General features: G+C 51.8%; 1 protein-coding gene across 9 annotated transcripts in view; it reads left to right on the top strand.

Moving 5' to 3' along the window:
* Positions 1-16,383, top strand: part of ATP11C (ATPase phospholipid transporting 11C) — a 57,012-nt gene that overhangs the window by 23,733 nt on the left and 16,896 nt on the right. For 8 of the 9 annotated variants that reach the window (XR_001990558.3, XR_007777554.1, XM_030228710.2 and 5 more), the window contains exons 4-21: positions 578-658; positions 1,583-1,690; positions 2,277-2,405; positions 5,154-5,257; positions 5,878-5,928; positions 6,734-6,798; positions 7,342-7,423; positions 7,796-7,946; positions 8,752-8,949; positions 9,808-9,969; positions 10,066-10,223; positions 11,101-11,172; positions 12,027-12,100; positions 12,730-12,833; positions 13,384-13,565; positions 14,108-14,371; positions 14,697-14,871; positions 15,489-15,591. Coding sequence is in view for 7 of the 9 variants with exons in the window: in XM_030228710.2 (XP_030084570.1) it covers positions 578-658; positions 1,583-1,690; positions 2,277-2,405; positions 5,154-5,257; positions 5,878-5,928; positions 6,734-6,798; positions 7,342-7,423; positions 7,796-7,946; positions 8,752-8,949; positions 9,808-9,969; positions 10,066-10,223; positions 11,101-11,172; positions 12,027-12,100; positions 12,730-12,833; positions 13,384-13,565; positions 14,108-14,371; positions 14,697-14,871; positions 15,489-15,591 (2,263 nt within the window). In the remaining 2 variants the exon portion in view is untranslated. The remainder of the gene's footprint in view (positions 1-577; positions 659-1,582; positions 1,691-2,276; positions 2,406-5,153; positions 5,258-5,877; positions 5,929-6,733; positions 6,799-7,341; positions 7,424-7,795; positions 7,947-8,751; positions 8,950-9,807; positions 9,970-10,065; positions 10,224-11,100; positions 11,173-12,026; positions 12,101-12,729; positions 12,834-13,383; positions 13,566-14,107; positions 14,372-14,696; positions 14,872-15,488; positions 15,592-16,383) is intronic. The other variant, XM_018914455.3, reaches the window with a different exon arrangement.

The following is a 16,383-nucleotide window of genomic DNA, read 5'->3' as shown; positions in this document are numbered from 1 at the left end:
CTCCCAGTCCCTGCAGGAAGAGCAGGGACATGCCCAGGTTGTGGTGTACTGCTCTGGAAGGTGGGAAGGGCTCCCTGCCCCCTAGGAACCTGTCCTGCCCTTCTTACCCTTTGGGCCACGTCCTGGTCCAGTCAGGAGCAGCAGCTTGCCCCAGCCTGGAGCAGTCAGTGCTGGCCAAGGGCTTGGTCTGTGCTTGGTGCTGGCTGGAGCCCTGCAGTGAGCTCAGCAAGGACCCAGCTCTGCCCAGGGCCCCTCTGCAGCCACGGTGCCTGCAGCATGCTCTGAGCTCCAGGTTTGAGAGCTTAAAGACAAAGCCTGGATTTCTCTTTTACTTAAATATTCATGTTCTGTTCTGCAGTGTATTTCATAGGTAATTTGGGCTGATGGGTGTTATTTTTAGCCTCCCAGTGTCAGTGGTTCAGGATGAGTGGTACTGCCCTCCCTTTCATAACCAGCCCTTCCTTCCCTCTCTCCTCTGCTGCCCTCAGGGGGATAAGCACCTTTTCCCCCATAACCAAAGGTTGGTTTCTTCTGCTGCCTGAAGCCCAGGGCTCTCAATCCCTTTTTCTCCCTGCAGGTGATAGTGGACACCCCAACCAGCCCGGTGACCAGTGGCCTCCCGCTCTTCTTTGTCATCACTGTCACAGCTATCAAACAGGTACAGCTGTCACTGGGAGGAGGAGATGCTCTTTGGGACAGGTAGAGAACATGAACTGAACTGTGCTCAGAAGCCCCCAGCATGTGCTGGTAGGTTTGGTGGCCCCTCTTGGAGGCTGCACGTTGGGTGTGGGGCTGGTGTCTCCTGGCAGTGTGAAGCACCCCTGTGCTGTTGAGAGTGGGCTGTGAGGGTCAGTGAAGCTTTCTGCTGTAGGTCTGGTGTTACAGGAATGTTTTTCCTCTTCTTGGAAACACTCCCTGAGCCCTTGCAGAGATGTGTTCCAAATCCAGCCCACGCTCTGCTCCTGTGTTGGTAGGTGGAAAGGACAGGTTCTGCTCAGCCACTCAGCTAGTCCTGGAAACGTGTGCTCCTCATCTCCTTGCAGTGCTAAAAGACCTTTTGCCTCCCATCACAGGCACACATGCCATTTAAAATTTCCTGAGAGAATAATAAAAAAAGCAGTTTCATCTACGGGGGCTGGAAAGGGAGCTAGAATAAAATCTCTCTGCTTCAAATCTCAATGCTCATTCCTCCAGTGAAGACTGAAGAGGAAGAGTCTCATCCTGCGTTACCATAGGAAAGAGTTGCAGGCTGCTGAGTGTATTATTCATCTTCTCAGTCTGTTCCTACCAAAGCTCAGAATAATAGAAATGTGGTACAGTAGTTTAGCTGCTTGTTGCATGCCCCACATGTAGATTATTTTTGTTATTTTAATCTGTTCTGAATCTGTCAAATATGCATATGAAGGTTTTTTAAATGAATTGATTCAGTCAATCTGAGCTACTCTGGCTGATGTTTTGTCAGGCATGAAGGAGCTCTGAATGCCTTATTCATTGTTTCCATGTGTCCCTCTGATCCTCACTCCTCCTTTTTCATTAGTTCACTCACTTTGCTAGAGTTTGTGTGCCTGTGTTTGTGCCTTAGGGGTACGAGGACTGGCTGAGGCACAGAGCTGACAACGAGGTGAACAAAAGCAACGTCTTTGTGGTGGAAAATGCCAAGCAAGTGCGGAAAGAGAGTGAAAAAATCAAGGTAACTGTTAGCTGAGAACCTTCCTGTGGCTCTCACTGAGGCTGATGGGGACACGGAGCTGTGTGCTGAGGGGACAAGGGCAGGGGAGGAGGGGTGTCCTGGGTCAGAGCTGCCCCAGCTTGCTCACTTTCAGCTGAGATGCTCCGGAGCTGTTCCCAGTTAAGGACTGAAGCTGCCTTTGATTTCTCTTGAAAAGCTGTCTCACAAAAGCTGTACCGGGGCTGACAGGTGACAGATCTGTCAGCATTTTGCACTTCTCCAGGACAGGCAGTCCTCTTCTATTTCCTGCTCTCCCAAGGACACCAGGAAAGTACACTGAGCTTTGATGTTAATTTATCACACCGCACTTCAGGCAAGTACAGACTCTTGCTCCATCAGGATTTAGCAAGGAATAAACACTGGCTGTGCCATGTGGGTGCTCTGAGTCAGTGCAGGGCTGGATTGCCCACCAGGCTCTGGAGTGATGGCCAGGGATCTGTGCACCTCCTGGACCCCAGCTTGCCTCTTAGGCTTTGAGAGAAGCTGAATCATGCTCACCTAAAAACAACGGAGAGGGCTTTTCATGGGAGTGTTTCCTTTCTCCTAGGTTGGAGACATAGTAGAAGTGAAAGCAGATGAGACCTTTCCCTGTGACTTGATATTTCTGGCCTCCAGCAGCACTGATGGGACCTGTTACGTCACCACAGCGAGCCTTGACGGCGAGTCCAACTTCAAGGTCAGGGGCTGGGTGGGCAGCAGTGCTGGGGTACCTGGGCACTGCCCTGCTTGCTGCTGGAGGCTGTGCTGAGCTGGAGGGCGCTGCCATGGCTCCCATCCCTGGGGCTGCCTGGCTCTCGAGCAGCTCCTGCTCTTGTCTGCCTCCCGTGCATCAGCACTGAGCCCTGGGGATGGTTTGTGCTCTGCTTTGTCTCCAAGGGCAGCTTCTGCTAGCCCTTTGCCCCGGGCCGGGTGGCCCCTTTGCCCCGGGCCGGGTGGCCCCTTTGCCCCGGGCCGGGTGGCCCCTTTGCCCCGGGCCAGGTTGCCCTGCCCCGGGCCGGGTGGCCCCTTTGCCCCGGGCCGGGTGGCCCCTTTGCCCCGGGCCGGGTGGCCCCTTTGCCCCGGGCCGGGTGGCCCCTTGCCCCGGGCCGGGTGGCCCCTTGCCCCGGGCCAGGTGGCCCCTTTGCCCCGGGCCGGGTTGCCCCTTTGCCCCGGGCCGGGTGGCCCCTTGCCCCGGGCCGGGTGGCCCTTTGCCCCGGGCCGGGTGGCCCCTTGCCCCGGGCCGGGTGGCCCCTTTGCCCCGGGCCGGGTGGCCCCTTTGCCCCGGGCCGGGTTGCCCCTTTGCCCCGGGCCGGGTTGCCCCTTGCCCTGGGCCGGGTTGCCCTTTGCCAGCAGAGCCCAGCTGCCCCCGCAGCAGCGTGTCAGTGCTCCCTGCTCCAGCCACACTGGGGGCTCTGCTGCACCAGGGGAGCAGTGCCTGCAGCTCTCCAGCTCCTTTCCAGGCCCTGCCAACACTCCTGGTGCTTACCCAGGCATTTCCAGTGAGAGTAGGGACTTCTTCAAGGCAGCACATCTGGATTCATCTGGGGTGTTTTTCACCAGCGTGAGAAAAGCGTGGCTTCTGGGGTTTGCCCTCCCTTTCCCTGAAGCAAGCAGTGAAACTTAATACTAGTCTTGCTCAGGATGAGTATCTCCAGTTTATTTTCTTTCTTTCTCTATCTTCCCTTCTCTAAACTAGGGAAAGAAGCAATAACAAAACTTATATCGTCAGAAGACATGAACGTTTGGTTTCACTTGAGTTTGATAAATATTTGTAGAAGTATAATACATAATATAACAACATTATAACAATATAATAAGTCTATGATAAATATACAGATACTAGCAGCTGCAGTAGTAGGACTGGTAACATGACATGATTCATTCCAGCACACTCTGAAGTCAGTGGGAATACCTGATCAGTGGATCGGCTGTGTTTATCTGGGATTTGTGGCTCTTCTCCATGGGTGGCTGTTAGCTGGTGCTGGGTGACCTGGGTGGGAGCTGGTGGCACAGTGCTGGCTCCACTAGTGAGGAGGAGTTGGGGCTTTGAAGTGGTGTGAGGCTTAAAAATAGCTAACCATGTTAAAAGGCTATTGCTTTTTTGTGTCAGGTGTATTATATGCATGAGTCCACGTTACTTTTGCAGAGCCTTGGCTCTTACTGACTTGTGAGTCTGGAGATGTGATGCTGACTTTCTAGATCAAGCACTGTGGTGGTTTTTTCTTGGTTTGTGGATTCCTGTAGGTGACTGGGAGCTGTTTCATGAGGAGGTGAAGATGAGTTTGAAGGGGGAGAGGGAATAGAAAAGGCAGCTCTGTTTGGGGAAATAGATCTAACATTAGGAACCAGGGTTTGCTGCCAGAGAGGGGTGAGGGGAACACGTTTGGGTAATCAGCAGACCTCATCTGCAGGGATATGTGCTGCCTTCCTGGTGGGGATTTTCCTGGTATTTGGGGCATGTCAGGTTGGGGTATGGGAAAGGTGTCTGAGTGAAACTAGAATAGAAATGTGAAAGAGATTTTGTCAGGACTCTGTCTTTGAAGCACAAATCTTTGGCCATAGTTAGCTAGCAGAACATGAGTTTTCTAAATGCACTAAAGGATGTAAAGATCGTGGAATGGATTGGGAGGTGGCTTTGAAGTATCACTCAGTGATTGCAGTGTCTCTGCTGCTGGGAGCATTGCAAAACCCCCGAGAGGGGCTGGGTTTGGTGCTGGGCACTGCAGGGGCAGTCCAGGTGCTTCCCAAAAGCTGTGTGTGCTGGAGGAGGCAGGCAGGTCAGCAGAGCAGGAGGAGGGGATGTCTCTGCCATGGCTGCAGCGTGTGTAACTCCTGGGGTGTGCAGGGAAGGGATGCTCACGTCAGGAGCGGAGGAAGCGCTTTAATGAATTTGTTTATGAGGATGGATTGAGGCAGCCCGCCGTGACTGGGAGCTCTGAGTAGCTCCTATAAATAGAGCCTGAAAGGCAGCGAGCAGATCCTTTGTGGGCTTTTCAGTTAATTATGAGAGATGAACCTTTGCAGCAGCAGCTGCTAAAAATAGCTTGGAGTCTGCCAGTGCTCTGGTCCCTGCTGCTGGAGCTGGTCTGTGGTTACCATCAGGAGCCAGGGCAGGTGCTCAGCTCCTTCCTCACGGGGCCACCTGCAGCCTCCCCTCCACCCCAGCCAGGGCAGGGCCCCAGGGAAAAGCCAAGGATGCTCTGCTGTTGGGGATGCCCTGCTGAGACTCCCAGCAGCTGCTGGTGCTGTGCTTTCTCTGAGGCATTAGTGACTCCATTCCTGCTCTGGGAGATGCTCCAGCTGCTCTGTGGGAGCGTGGCGAGGGCTCTGGGGAGCTGCTGCTGCTGCCAGGCTGGTGCACGGTGGTGTTTGAAGTGATGGGGTGTAGAACTTGGGGTGGGGTTGCTGCAGGGGCTCGTGGTGACTGCCTGTGCTCCTGTGGCAGACCCACTACGCCGTGCGGGACACCACCGTGCTCTGCACTGACGAGGCCATCGACACCCTCACGGCCACAATCGAGTGTGAGCAGCCTCAGCCCGACCTCTACAAGTGAGTCTGCCCCTCCTGCCTCCTCCCCTGCCTGTCCTGCCCTGCAGCTGCCTGGTGTCACCCCCCTGCAGACACCTCAGCCCCGTCACCTGGGGATCTGCTGTTCAGCAAAGCAAATTCATCATCTTTGTGGCAGAGACCACAAGGTGCCTCAAGGCACTGATGAGCTGCTGGGCCTCCTCTCTGTGAGCATGGCAAGGCTTCCAGCTCAGTGTCTTTGCAGAAAAGCCTCCCCTGTGTGGCAGTTTTTGTGGTGCAACGAGCTGGTTTTTGTCAGCTCAGCCCCAGGAATGGTCCCTGTGCCACTCTCACCTTCCCAGTAAGATGTGTTGGGCTGAATGGTTCCAGGAGTAAGTTCTCTGGTTTTGGATCCCTTAGGGAGGTTTTCTGGGGCGTGTTGCAGTCTGTAATGGGGGTGTGCTGGGCTGTGTCAGCACTCCTGAGCATGGGGACTGTGTGGCTTCTCCCTGTCCTGAGCCCAGCCACCCCTCTGAAACATTAAACTCTCAGATTCTCTAGTTTCTGGATCTGCTTCCATTTCCTGTCAAAGACTTCTCTTTGTTATGTTTGTAGTGTCTATAATGTGTTTGTAATACAAGTTTCTCCTATTTTTATCACAGATTTGTTGGAAGGATTATCATCTATGGAAGTAACCAAGAGCCTGTAGCCAGGTTGGTCCTGCAGCTGCCTGTTGGCCCTCTTCAGAGGGGTTGGGCATCTACAGAGAATTTCAAAGATCTGAGCTTGTCCTGCCATCATTTGGGAATTTTTTCTCTTTCACCATTCCAAAGATTTTGTTCTAAAAGGAGTCCTCCCTTCTGCCATCCTGTGGTTTGCTGGAGCCCCTTTTGGGGAAGCAGTGCAGGACCACCTGGTAATGTCCTGCCCTGCTGATGGGGCACACATTTATCAGGCAATGGCAAGATATTGTCATTGGAAGGTGAGCAAAAACTCAAACATCAGTCAGTGTTCCACAGAAAAAATGAGCAGGTGATGTCCATGAGCCACCCAGAACACTGGCTCTCCCCAGAGCACCTTGGATGGGTTTTGTGCTCTGCTGGGGCTGCTCATACTGGGAGCCACACAGAAACTGGGGTTTCAAAGAGAAATAAAAACACAGATGGGGCTGCCAGCATTGACTGGCTGGGCTGGAATGGACAGGCTTCTGATGATTTTAACATTGCATTTTCATACAAGAACTGGAACATACTGCATCTGAACATTTTGCAGTTATTCCTCAAAAGCCTTACTGAAAATCCCCCATAAGAGTGGAATCTTGCATCAGGGATAGCATTTGTAAAATGAAATAGAAATGTAATTATATAAAGAGAAAGACAAACTCAGGCAAGGCCCCAATTTGACATACAAATCATGTAATCAGGCATAAGAAAACTTTGTTTGTCTTTCTGTTCTAATTTGTAAAGTAGTTTGAATGTTCGTTGGGTAATGGAGTGTTATAATTTCTTTTATGTTTAGGTCTTTGGGTCCTGAAAACCTGTTGTTGAAAGGTGCTACCCTCAAAAATACCAAGAAGATTTATGGTGAATTTTGTTTGTTTGTTTATTTAAATGTTGACAAATGTAGATGTTTACTGCTGAATCTGGGGAGGGAACATATTTCTCTGCAGCCTGTCTACCTGGGCTGTACAGCTGCAGTTTTCATGCAGGCTGGTTGCAAAGTGGCCAGGTGAAATCAGGAGGCACTGGTTGCATCTGCAGGGCTGCCCAGGTGTGTTAATTCACCAGAACAAGCTTTTCCTTCTGCCTGGGACACGACGAGCAAGGAGCTGTGCCCAGATCCTGTCTGGGAGCAGTCTCAGACACTGGTGGTGCAGGGTGGGGGCTGTGATGGGGACTGATGCTGCTCCTGTCTGTGATCCCCGGGCTCCTGCTCATGCTCTGGGCTGCAGCAGTGGCCTTACCTGGCAGCCTCAGAGGATTCTGGAGCTGGGCAGCCCCTGGGTGATGCCTCCTCCTTCAGCTGGGACTGGGCTCTGCTGTAAGCACCGGTGCCCCTGCTGGCCCAGTGCCAGCTGGCTCCCTCCAGGCTGCCCTCCCTGATGAGCCCTGCTTTGGTTCCTGCAGGAGTTGCAGTCTATACTGGCATGGAAACAAAAATGGCTCTCAACTACCAGGGGAAATCTCAGAAACGCTCTGCAGTAGAGAAGTGAGTATTTATGATCAGGAAAAAATTGGTGAAACCTGTTGGGTGTGGGTTTGTTTTTAATGGGTGGCTTGTACAGAAGTAATCCCCTAATCTGCTGCCTTTTGTTTCTGATGCTCTCTGATTGCATAGAAAACTCTGGGTAGTTGATAAAGCATATCTTGCAAGAGCAGCATCATTTAGTAGCTTTTTTATTTAAAAACAAAATTAAGAAATGTTTAAAGATATGAACCTGACCCTGAATATCAGCGGTGTCAAAAGCACTTGCTCTGTAATTCCCTTCCTAAAAGTAAGGAAGTCTTGTTCTTGCCTATTTACATGTTTTTCTCTATAAAAATAGCTGCAGGAATTTAAAAAAAAAAACCTGTTTTTCAGATCCATCAACGCTTTCTTGATAGTGTATTTATGCATCTTATTGGGCAAGGCCACTGTGTGCACGACTCTGAAATATGTCTGGCAGAGTAATCCATTTAATGATGAGCCTTGGTACAACGAGAAGACTAAAAAAGAGAGAGACACGTTCAAGGTGAGTGGATTTGTATTTCAGCACCTCCTCCAGCCTTACTTATTCTGGCTGTTTAGTTTAATCTGGTAGTGCCTGCTGCCAGCCCTGGGAGTCCTGTTTGCTCACACAAACTGCTGTTGTTTCCTTTGGTCTCTCCTGCTGTTTGTGCTTCTTTTGTGCCTCTCTGGTGCTCGTGCACAGTGATGTTTGTGTGGAACAGGGACAAAGCATAGAGAAATACTGGATGATATAGAAATGCAGCTGAGGTAACCTGGGTCCTGGTCTGACCTCGAGATATCTTTCAGCTTTGAAGAGGTGAACCTAAATTGAGGCCACGTCAAGCAGTTTGTTAGACTTGCCCAGACGTGGGCAGTCAAGCCTGAGAGAGGGAGTGTAAGTGTGCAGAGATCTTCTCTGGGTGGGTCATTGACTCGATGGGTTGTGTACAGGCATGTCACTGCACACTTGTACCCTTGCCACAGCTTGACTGGTCTCAAGCCACCTGCTCCTTTTTGCTGGTTACTTGGGCTCAGGATGAGCCTGTAGCAGTGTATTGTTGAGAGGAATATGCTTATGAAACACTGTTTTGGTCACTGTGGAGCAGTGAGATGTACTCCTGTTCCTGGTAGATCTGCACAAGACAGTGGGATGTTCTGTGCCAAAGGAAAATGGGATTTAGCCCTGTATCTCAGCTGTATTCCTCTCCATGTTGTTTTTGCCTATTTAGCCTTTTCTGAGAAGCTGCCTAGAATCCCTGAGGTGTTGCTGCAAACTGCCCCTGTGCCCTGACAGCCACAGGCTGCATCTTCTCCTCTTTGCTCTGCAGGTCCTGCGGATGTTCACGGACTTCCTGTCGTTCATGGTCCTCTTCAATTTCATCATCCCTGTCTCCATGTACGTTACCGTGGAGATGCAGAAGTTCCTGGGCTCCTTCTTCATCTCCTGGGACAAGGAGATGTACGATGAAGAAATCCAGGAGGGAGCACTGGTGAACACCTCGGACCTGAATGAGGAGCTGGGGCAGGTCAGAGCTGTGTTTGCCTCTGTCAGATGAGAACGTGGCTGGGGGTGCCCTCCCTGCCAGGAGCCCTTGCTGTGGCAATCCCTGGCAGTCCCCTGGGGCCAGAGCTTCACCCAGAGCCGTGGTGGCACTTTCCATTTGATGTGATTCCACTCGCTCTGCCAGCCAGATAAGGTTATAAATAGTGCATGAAAGAGCAGGAATTGGGTCACGCCAATTGTTTCCATTTTGGGGAAGATCAGGCGCAGCGCTCTGCGTGTCAGGGTGCTTTGCTTTCACTGCTTCAATTAAAAATTAAAAATCCTCTGTCTCTTTGAGGATTAGTGCAAATGTCTGCCCAGTCATCCCCTGGGCGTGCAGAGGACGTGCTGCTGGGGCACCCAGACAGCTCAGGCTTCCCTTTCTGATCTTCAGCAGGAGAGGTGCATGCAGGGCAGGTGTAGTGCCTCCTGCTTTTCATTTTGCTTTAAAAACAAGAATAAAAATACACTTGGAGTAGCAAGTAGCTAATTGAAATACAGCTCCAAGATGAAAATCCCCAAAGGAGGCAGCAGACCTGCAGCAGCAGTTCTGTTAGCACTAGGGCTATAGCAAAGGGCCCAGGAAGGTGAATGAGGGGAAGGTAAAGGATCTGGACACAGATTTTAAGTCTTCAGAAGCTGCCTCCTGCCACCTATGCAACAGGCTGAAAAACAAAGCAGCAAAGTAGCAGAGCTGCAGAGCGATGCAGTGGGGCACCTGTGTCTGTTTGCAGTCGGGTTAGGATAGCCAGGCACCCCCAGAGTGGCCCAGATGCACAGAGGTGCCCCAGGCTGCGTTGCTGGGCTCCTTTCCAGCCCTGTGGCAGCTGTGGTGTTGCAGGTGGAGTACGTGTTCACAGACAAGACGGGCACGCTGACCGAGAACAGCATGGAGTTCATCGAGTGCTGCATCGACGGGCACAAGTACAGGGACTGCATGGCAGAGGTGGATGGCTTCTCCCAGCCTGATGGGCCCCTCAAGTACTATGGCAAAGCTGAGAAGGTGAGAGATGCCTGCTGCTGGCTGGAGGGGCTTTGTGGCAGCTCCTGGCTGGGCGTGCAGCTGGTAACGAGCTCTCCCTCCCTCCCTCCTGCCCAGAGCCGTGAGGAGCTGTTCCTGAGAGCCCTGTGCCTGTGCCACACGGTTCAGATCAAGGAGGCAGACCAGGTGGATGGGCTGGTGGCACACCCAGAACGCAAATACACCTACATCTCCTCCTCCCCAGATGAAATCGCTCTGGTGAAAGGCGCGGAAAAGTAAGAATGTGAAGATGCTGGCTCTTTAATTCCCTCTCTGCTGGGAAGGAGGGAGGTGAGGGTGGTCTGAAGGTGACAGATCCCTTTCCATGGTCTCTCTGGGAGGCATGTTGTGACACCGTTGCTGAAGCTGAGCTGCAGTGCTGTGAGCCTGTGGGTTTAAGTGAGCTCTCTGCTGAAGGGATGCTCTGTAAAGGATCTTCCCTGGGATGCCATGGTTTGCATTCACTGAGAGCAGCCCCAGGGTGCTGCAGTGCCCAGCTGTGGCAGGGGCTTCTTTGCTGGAGCCCACCTGGCCTTGTGCTTTAATCCCCTAAAACAGAGACCAGTTACCATGTGCATGTTGCAGTGACATTTTTTCCCTGCCATGCAGTGGCAAAATAATAGGGTGGTTACTTCTGTCAGTCCCACATTTGAGTCTTGCCAGCGATGCTCGAGGGCAGGCTGGGTGGGGCTTGGTGCAGCCTGGTCTAGTGCAAGGTGTCCCTGCCCATGGCAGGGGTTTGGCACTGGGTGGTGTCTCCAGCCCAAACCATTTGGTGATTCTGTGCTCCTGCCAGCCCCTGGGGTTAGGTGGAGGCTGCTGCAGCTGTGTGCACTTGCTCATGGCTTGTAAAGCTGCCAGAGAGCCAGTGGGCCGTGTCCAGAGGCTCTCTGTGTCTGTGTGCTCCAGTGCCCAGGCTCTCCAGGGGATGGGAGCAGGGCCAGGACATCACAGCAGGCTCTGCATGGAGCAAACAAACATCCAGCCATGCTGCTTAGCTCGGGCTCAGCAAGCTCTCCTCTGCAGTGCAGGGGCTGAAACGAGAACATTGTGATGTATGACATGTGCCAATGGGTGTTTTCAATGCTCTTCTGTCCTTTTGTTTATTGACAGGTATGGTTTCACTTTTCTAGGACTTGAAAACAATTTCATGAAAATACGAAACCAAAAGAATGAAACTGAGATGTAAGTGCTGCTGGGGAACAGGGCTGCCCTTCTGCACCCCTCCCACCCACCCAGCTGAGCTGGACCTTGCCAGGTTGACCAAAGCTGTTCCTTGAGGGCAGCCAGGCTGTGCTGAGCTGCCCCAGACTGCTGTCCCATTTACAGAGCACAGCACATCAAGGCATAGGCAAAGAGTCACTTGCAGAAATCCACGGGTGTTTTCTGATGTCTAAATTCAGGTCCCTCAAGAGCCTGCAGTCCTTTGTATGTATCCTGCATCTGCCCCAGCTCGTGCTGGTGGCTCCTGGGATTCATGAGGTGGCTGCTGACCTTATGGGCCGTGGCTGGGGCTCACAGCAGGACACTGAGCCTAAACTCGTGACGTGGCTCCCTTCCCTGTAACCTTTTCTTCCTCTCCCAAGCTGAAAATAGTTAGATTTTACTCTGTGCTCACAGCTTGGTAGACATCTGTGAGTCGCTGACCCAATCCCAGCACTCTCTAAAACTTGCCTTCACAAGCAAGTTTCACTTCTTCCCTCATGAAGAAACTTCTTATTTAAATGGGAGACTCAGTGTAACTGCTTGTGGCACGTGGTGCCCCATTCCCTGCTGAGCCCCTGCCCAGCCTGGGGGCTTGGTGCACTGGTGGGTACCCACACCCTCACTCCCGTGCTCAGAGCACCACAGGACTGCTGCAATTTGGGATTTTCCTCCTTTTTCTTGTGCAGTAGCTGTAAAATTCATTCCCAGGTGGCTGATGCCACTTTGTAGGGTGTATTGATTTATGCAGCTCATTGTTAGTGATTTTCCGTCTCAAGTAGTTATTTTTCTATTTTTCTTTTACTGAGTCAAAGCTTTTTTCCCTTTCTCTAAAGGTACCAACTTCTCCACGTGTTGAACTTCGACCCCGTCCGGCGCCGCATGAGTGTCATCGTGAGAACCAGCACAGGTACAGGCACAGCTCTTCTCTGGGCTCTCACCAGCTGTGCACAGCTGTGAAACACAGCCTCCTCCTTCCTGTCACCCACACAGGCTGAGCTCTTAGCTTTTCTAGGCTGGTCTAACTAAATTCTGTACTGGGACTAGTTGCTGTACAGTTAATTTTCCTTCATGGCAGCTGTTTGAGGCCAGCAGATCAGAGGATGAGAGCAGTGACCCATGGAGAGCTCCAGGCTGGAACAAGCACAGGGAAGACATGTGATAATGTCCCCTGGGTGGGATGGGGTTTCATGGGAATAACAGACAACAATTCAGAGGTCACCATCCTTCTCAGGTGTCAGTCCTGCAAGGTTTGGGACGCTGCTCTTACCCTCCCTGGAAAGCTTGCCAAGGCTTGCAGATGCAGTGTCCAGCCTGTTGCAGAAAACTTGCTCAGAGGCAGGTGGGGACGTGCAGAGTCTCAGCCAGAGGAGTTTCACAGGCTGGGCAAAGGCCATTTTTGGTCGGCAGTCGGGTTTCTGGCAGTTCCCTCTTTAGTCCTCCCAGATTTCCTCCCTCTGCATCACTTGCTTGCTGTTGGCATTGTTAACTCCTTCTGCAGCTTGTGAGTGCTATAAACTATTTATAACTTGTTTTTAGGAAAGTTGCTTCTCTTCTGTAAAGGAGCAGACTCCTCTATTTTTCCGAGGGTGCAGCAAGAAGAAATCCAGCAAACAAAAGTCCACGTGGACCGCAATGCCATGGTGAGCACACGGGTGGAATTTGATGGCTCCTGAGGTCAGGAGAGCCTTATTCCAAACATAGGGATGTGACCTTGCTTTGGAGTGAAGTGTTGAAAATGTGAGTGTCACTTCACATTGTTTTGATGCTGGGCTTCTTTCCTTTTCTGTTTGCTTGGCTTCCACCTTTATTTGATATACTTATATGGTCTCCATCACAGTTGCCCAAGCATCTCTCAGGCAAGCTAAAAATAGAAGTAACATCAGCAGCCTGGTCCCAGTCGTGGTGGCACCCAGTCCTGCTCTCCCTGCTGGCTGCACGCTCCCAGCCCTGCTCCTTCTCTTGGTTTCTTTCTGCACATAATAAGCAGAACCACAGTTAGTCTGTATAAACACAGAAAATTGCTCTTTTGACACAAGCCAACTAATTATCCTTGCCCTCAGGGAGAGCACTGCCAGTAGCACTGATGGTAGACAAAAGCACCAGCCCTAAAGTGAGGAGCTGTAAAAAATCTGGATTCAGAGCATTTGTCCCCTCTGTTTTTGTCCACTCTCCACTTTGTTTTTCTGCCAGGATGGCTACAGAACGCTCTGCGTGGCCTTCAAGGAGCTGACTGAAAAGGAGTATGACAGAATTGACAGACAGCTCAATGAAGCCAAGATGGCTCTGCAGGACAGGGAGGAGAAGATGGCCAAGGTCTTTGATGACACAGAGGCAGACATGCACCTGATTGGGGCTACAGCTGTAGAGGACAGGTAAGGAGGTGACTGCAGCCCTGGCACTCTGGTGCCTGTGCTTCCTCTGTGATGTGACCTTGGGGCCTGGACTGGCCGTGGTGGAGCTGAACCAGGCAGATGCTGGCAGTGTCCAGGGCAATTAATTACAGCATGGCACAACCCGTTTCACAGTGCCCTGGTTGCTTAAATTGGCTGGTGTAGTAGGAACTGGGATTTATTAATGAAACTACAGAAATACTTGCACTTCTGGAGAGTGAATTAAGCACACAGCATTAATTTGCACATCAAAACAAATTCAATTCCACATTCAGTTATAGTAACTGCAAGTGTAAATTAAACTCTTACTGTGAGGCCTAAGAGTCAAGAGTATAAAGCAGCGATTTCTCTTTTTGTCTGCAAATGGAAAGTTGGTATTGCTGACTTGTAATCCATATTCCTGTGTCAGTGGTCTCCCCAGCATGGGAAAAGCCAACTGATGTCCCTTGAGCTGGTGTTTCTGGGTGCAGAGCCAGGCCCAGGGCTGTGTGACAAGGTGAGGTGATGCTTTGCTTCTCTGGCAGGCTGCAGGAGCAGCTGGCAGAGACCATCGAAGCCCTGCACGCGGCTGGCATGAAGGTGTGGGTGCTGACAGGAGACAAGATGGAAACTGCCAAGTCCACCTGCTACGCCTGCAGGCTCTTCCAGACCAGCACGGAGCTGCTGGAGCTGACGGCCAGGACGGTGGGTGAGAGTGACAGGAAGGAGGATCGGCTCCATGAGCTGCTGCTGGAGTACCACAAAAAACTGATCCAGGACCTGCCCAAGAACCGGGGGGGCCTGAAGAGGTGAGTGAGCCCCAGGAGCCAGCTGTGCCTGTTTCAGGTGCAGAAGTAGGGCTGTGCTGGGGACTGGGGACTTGCAGATGCTGTGAATGGTTCCTTTGCTTTGCTCATCATCTCTGGCATCAGTTGGCTTGGAACTTCATTGCACTGTTCCTTTAGTGAGGGCACGTGCTAAGTCTGAGCTTTTTAAAATTGCTAAGCCCCAAAAAATGGATGGGAAGAAGATTAACCCAAAGCCAGGGTTTTTTTTTTTTCTCACTAAGATGATGCCAGCAGCTAGGCTGACCCAGTGTGATGAAGTTTCAGACTTGTTCCTTGTTGTGCCCAGAAGCTGGACGTTGAGTCAAGAGTATGGACTGATCATAGATGGCTCGACGCTGTCGCTGATACTCAACCCCTCTCAGGACTCTGGCTCCAGCAATTACAAAAGCATATTCCTGCAGATCTGCTTGAAGTGCACTGCAGTGCTCTGCTGCCGGATGGCTCCTCTGCAGAAAGCACAGGTGTGTATTTACCTCTCACTGCCTGCTGTGACAACGCTGAATTCATCAGCTGGGCCTTCACCTGAGCATCCTAACCAGGCAGGACTTCTCCAGGCTATGTGTGAGCCTCGTCTGAGCTTCAGAGCAGGATGAAAGCACACCATTCTTTCCAGTCTGAATGCAAACCCTTTGTTTAATATGCTGGCAGGAACCCATAATCCCAGGCCAATTAGAAATAAACAGAACCTCCCAGTTTGCTTTTTTTTTTTCCTTTCCAAATTTGTCAAGTGGAGTCCGTGACTTCCTCACTGCAGTAGGTGATGTCCCAGCCTGATAAGTGATGTGTTTCTGCACCCTGGGGTGCGTGAGAGAGCCCACCTTTGGGAGAGCAGGGTCTGGCAGAGGGGAAGAGCAGGATGTGGCTGCTGGGGTTTGTTTTTAAATCCTGTCCTTCAGGGCTTTTGCTCTGGTTGTGACTGCACAGCAACTAAAGAGGGCTTTTATTAACCTGAGCTCTCCAGGTGTTATATTGCTGCTGTAAAAGCCTGGTTGCTTGTCCTGGGGGGAGCAGTGGGAAGGTCTCTGGGGGCTTTTTAACTGAATTTTGGGTTCTGCTGCTGTCCTTTTTACAATCTCAGATTGTGCGAATGGTGAAGAACACAAAAGGAAGCCCGATAACCCTGTCCATAGGGGATGGTGCAAACGATGTCAGTATGATTCTGGAGGCACATGTTGGCATAGGTAAGAGTGCCTGGAACAGCCATCTCACAGCCCAGACCTGTCTGCTCTGGCTGGGGCTCACTTCTGAGGGGCAGTTGGTGTTTCTGGTTGCACGTGGCTAAACCAATCCCAGTGAAAAATGGGGGAAGTCTGCTCTTGCTTTCCTTGGAGGCAGAGTTTCACTCCAGATTAATGCTTGAAATCATGGAATAGTGTGGGTTGGAAGGGGCCTTTCAAGGGTCCAACCCCTGTAGTGAGCAGGGAGATCTTCAGCTCCATCAGGTTCCTCAGAGCAGTGTACAGCCTGACCTTGAATGTTGCCAGGAGTGGGGCACCCACAGCCTCTCTGGGCAACCTGTGCCAGTGTTTTACCGTGCCCATTGTGGAGGAGAGAGGTGAGATCATCCTCTGCTGCTCACCTGTGCTAGCACCATTCTCTGTGTCAGTGATACACTGCAGATTATGCTCCAAAACTGTGACCAGAGTGGTGCTGGTAAGGGTTGCCTGGGGCTCAGGGAGAAGGGGCACAGGCAGCACACAGATGGTGATCAGTGCCAGCGCAGTGCCAGGGCCAGACTCCCGTGCCAGCTGTGGCAGGAGCTCAGCTCAGGACCCACAGGGATTTGTGGGGCTGCTGCCCAGGTGTGTTGTGCCTGTGCTGTCCCTGTGACTGCCAGCAGCTGGAGGCTCCTCCTCTCTGCAGGTGGGTGTCTGAAACTGGGGAGCCTCCTGCAGTGCCTCTGAGGAAGGGTCAGGGGAAGAGAGAGGGCAGGTTCTTCCTTTGGGGCTGTTGGAAATGCTGTGGTGCCCTCT

The sequence above is a fragment of the Serinus canaria genome, chromosome 4A, assembly GCF_022539315.1.
Source record: "Serinus canaria isolate serCan28SL12 chromosome 4A, serCan2020, whole genome shotgun sequence".
NCBI lineage: Eukaryota > Metazoa > Chordata > Aves > Passeriformes > Fringillidae > Serinus > Serinus canaria.
The sequence above is the reverse complement of the archived record's forward strand: the minus strand, read 5'-3'. Positions and strand labels throughout refer to the sequence as shown.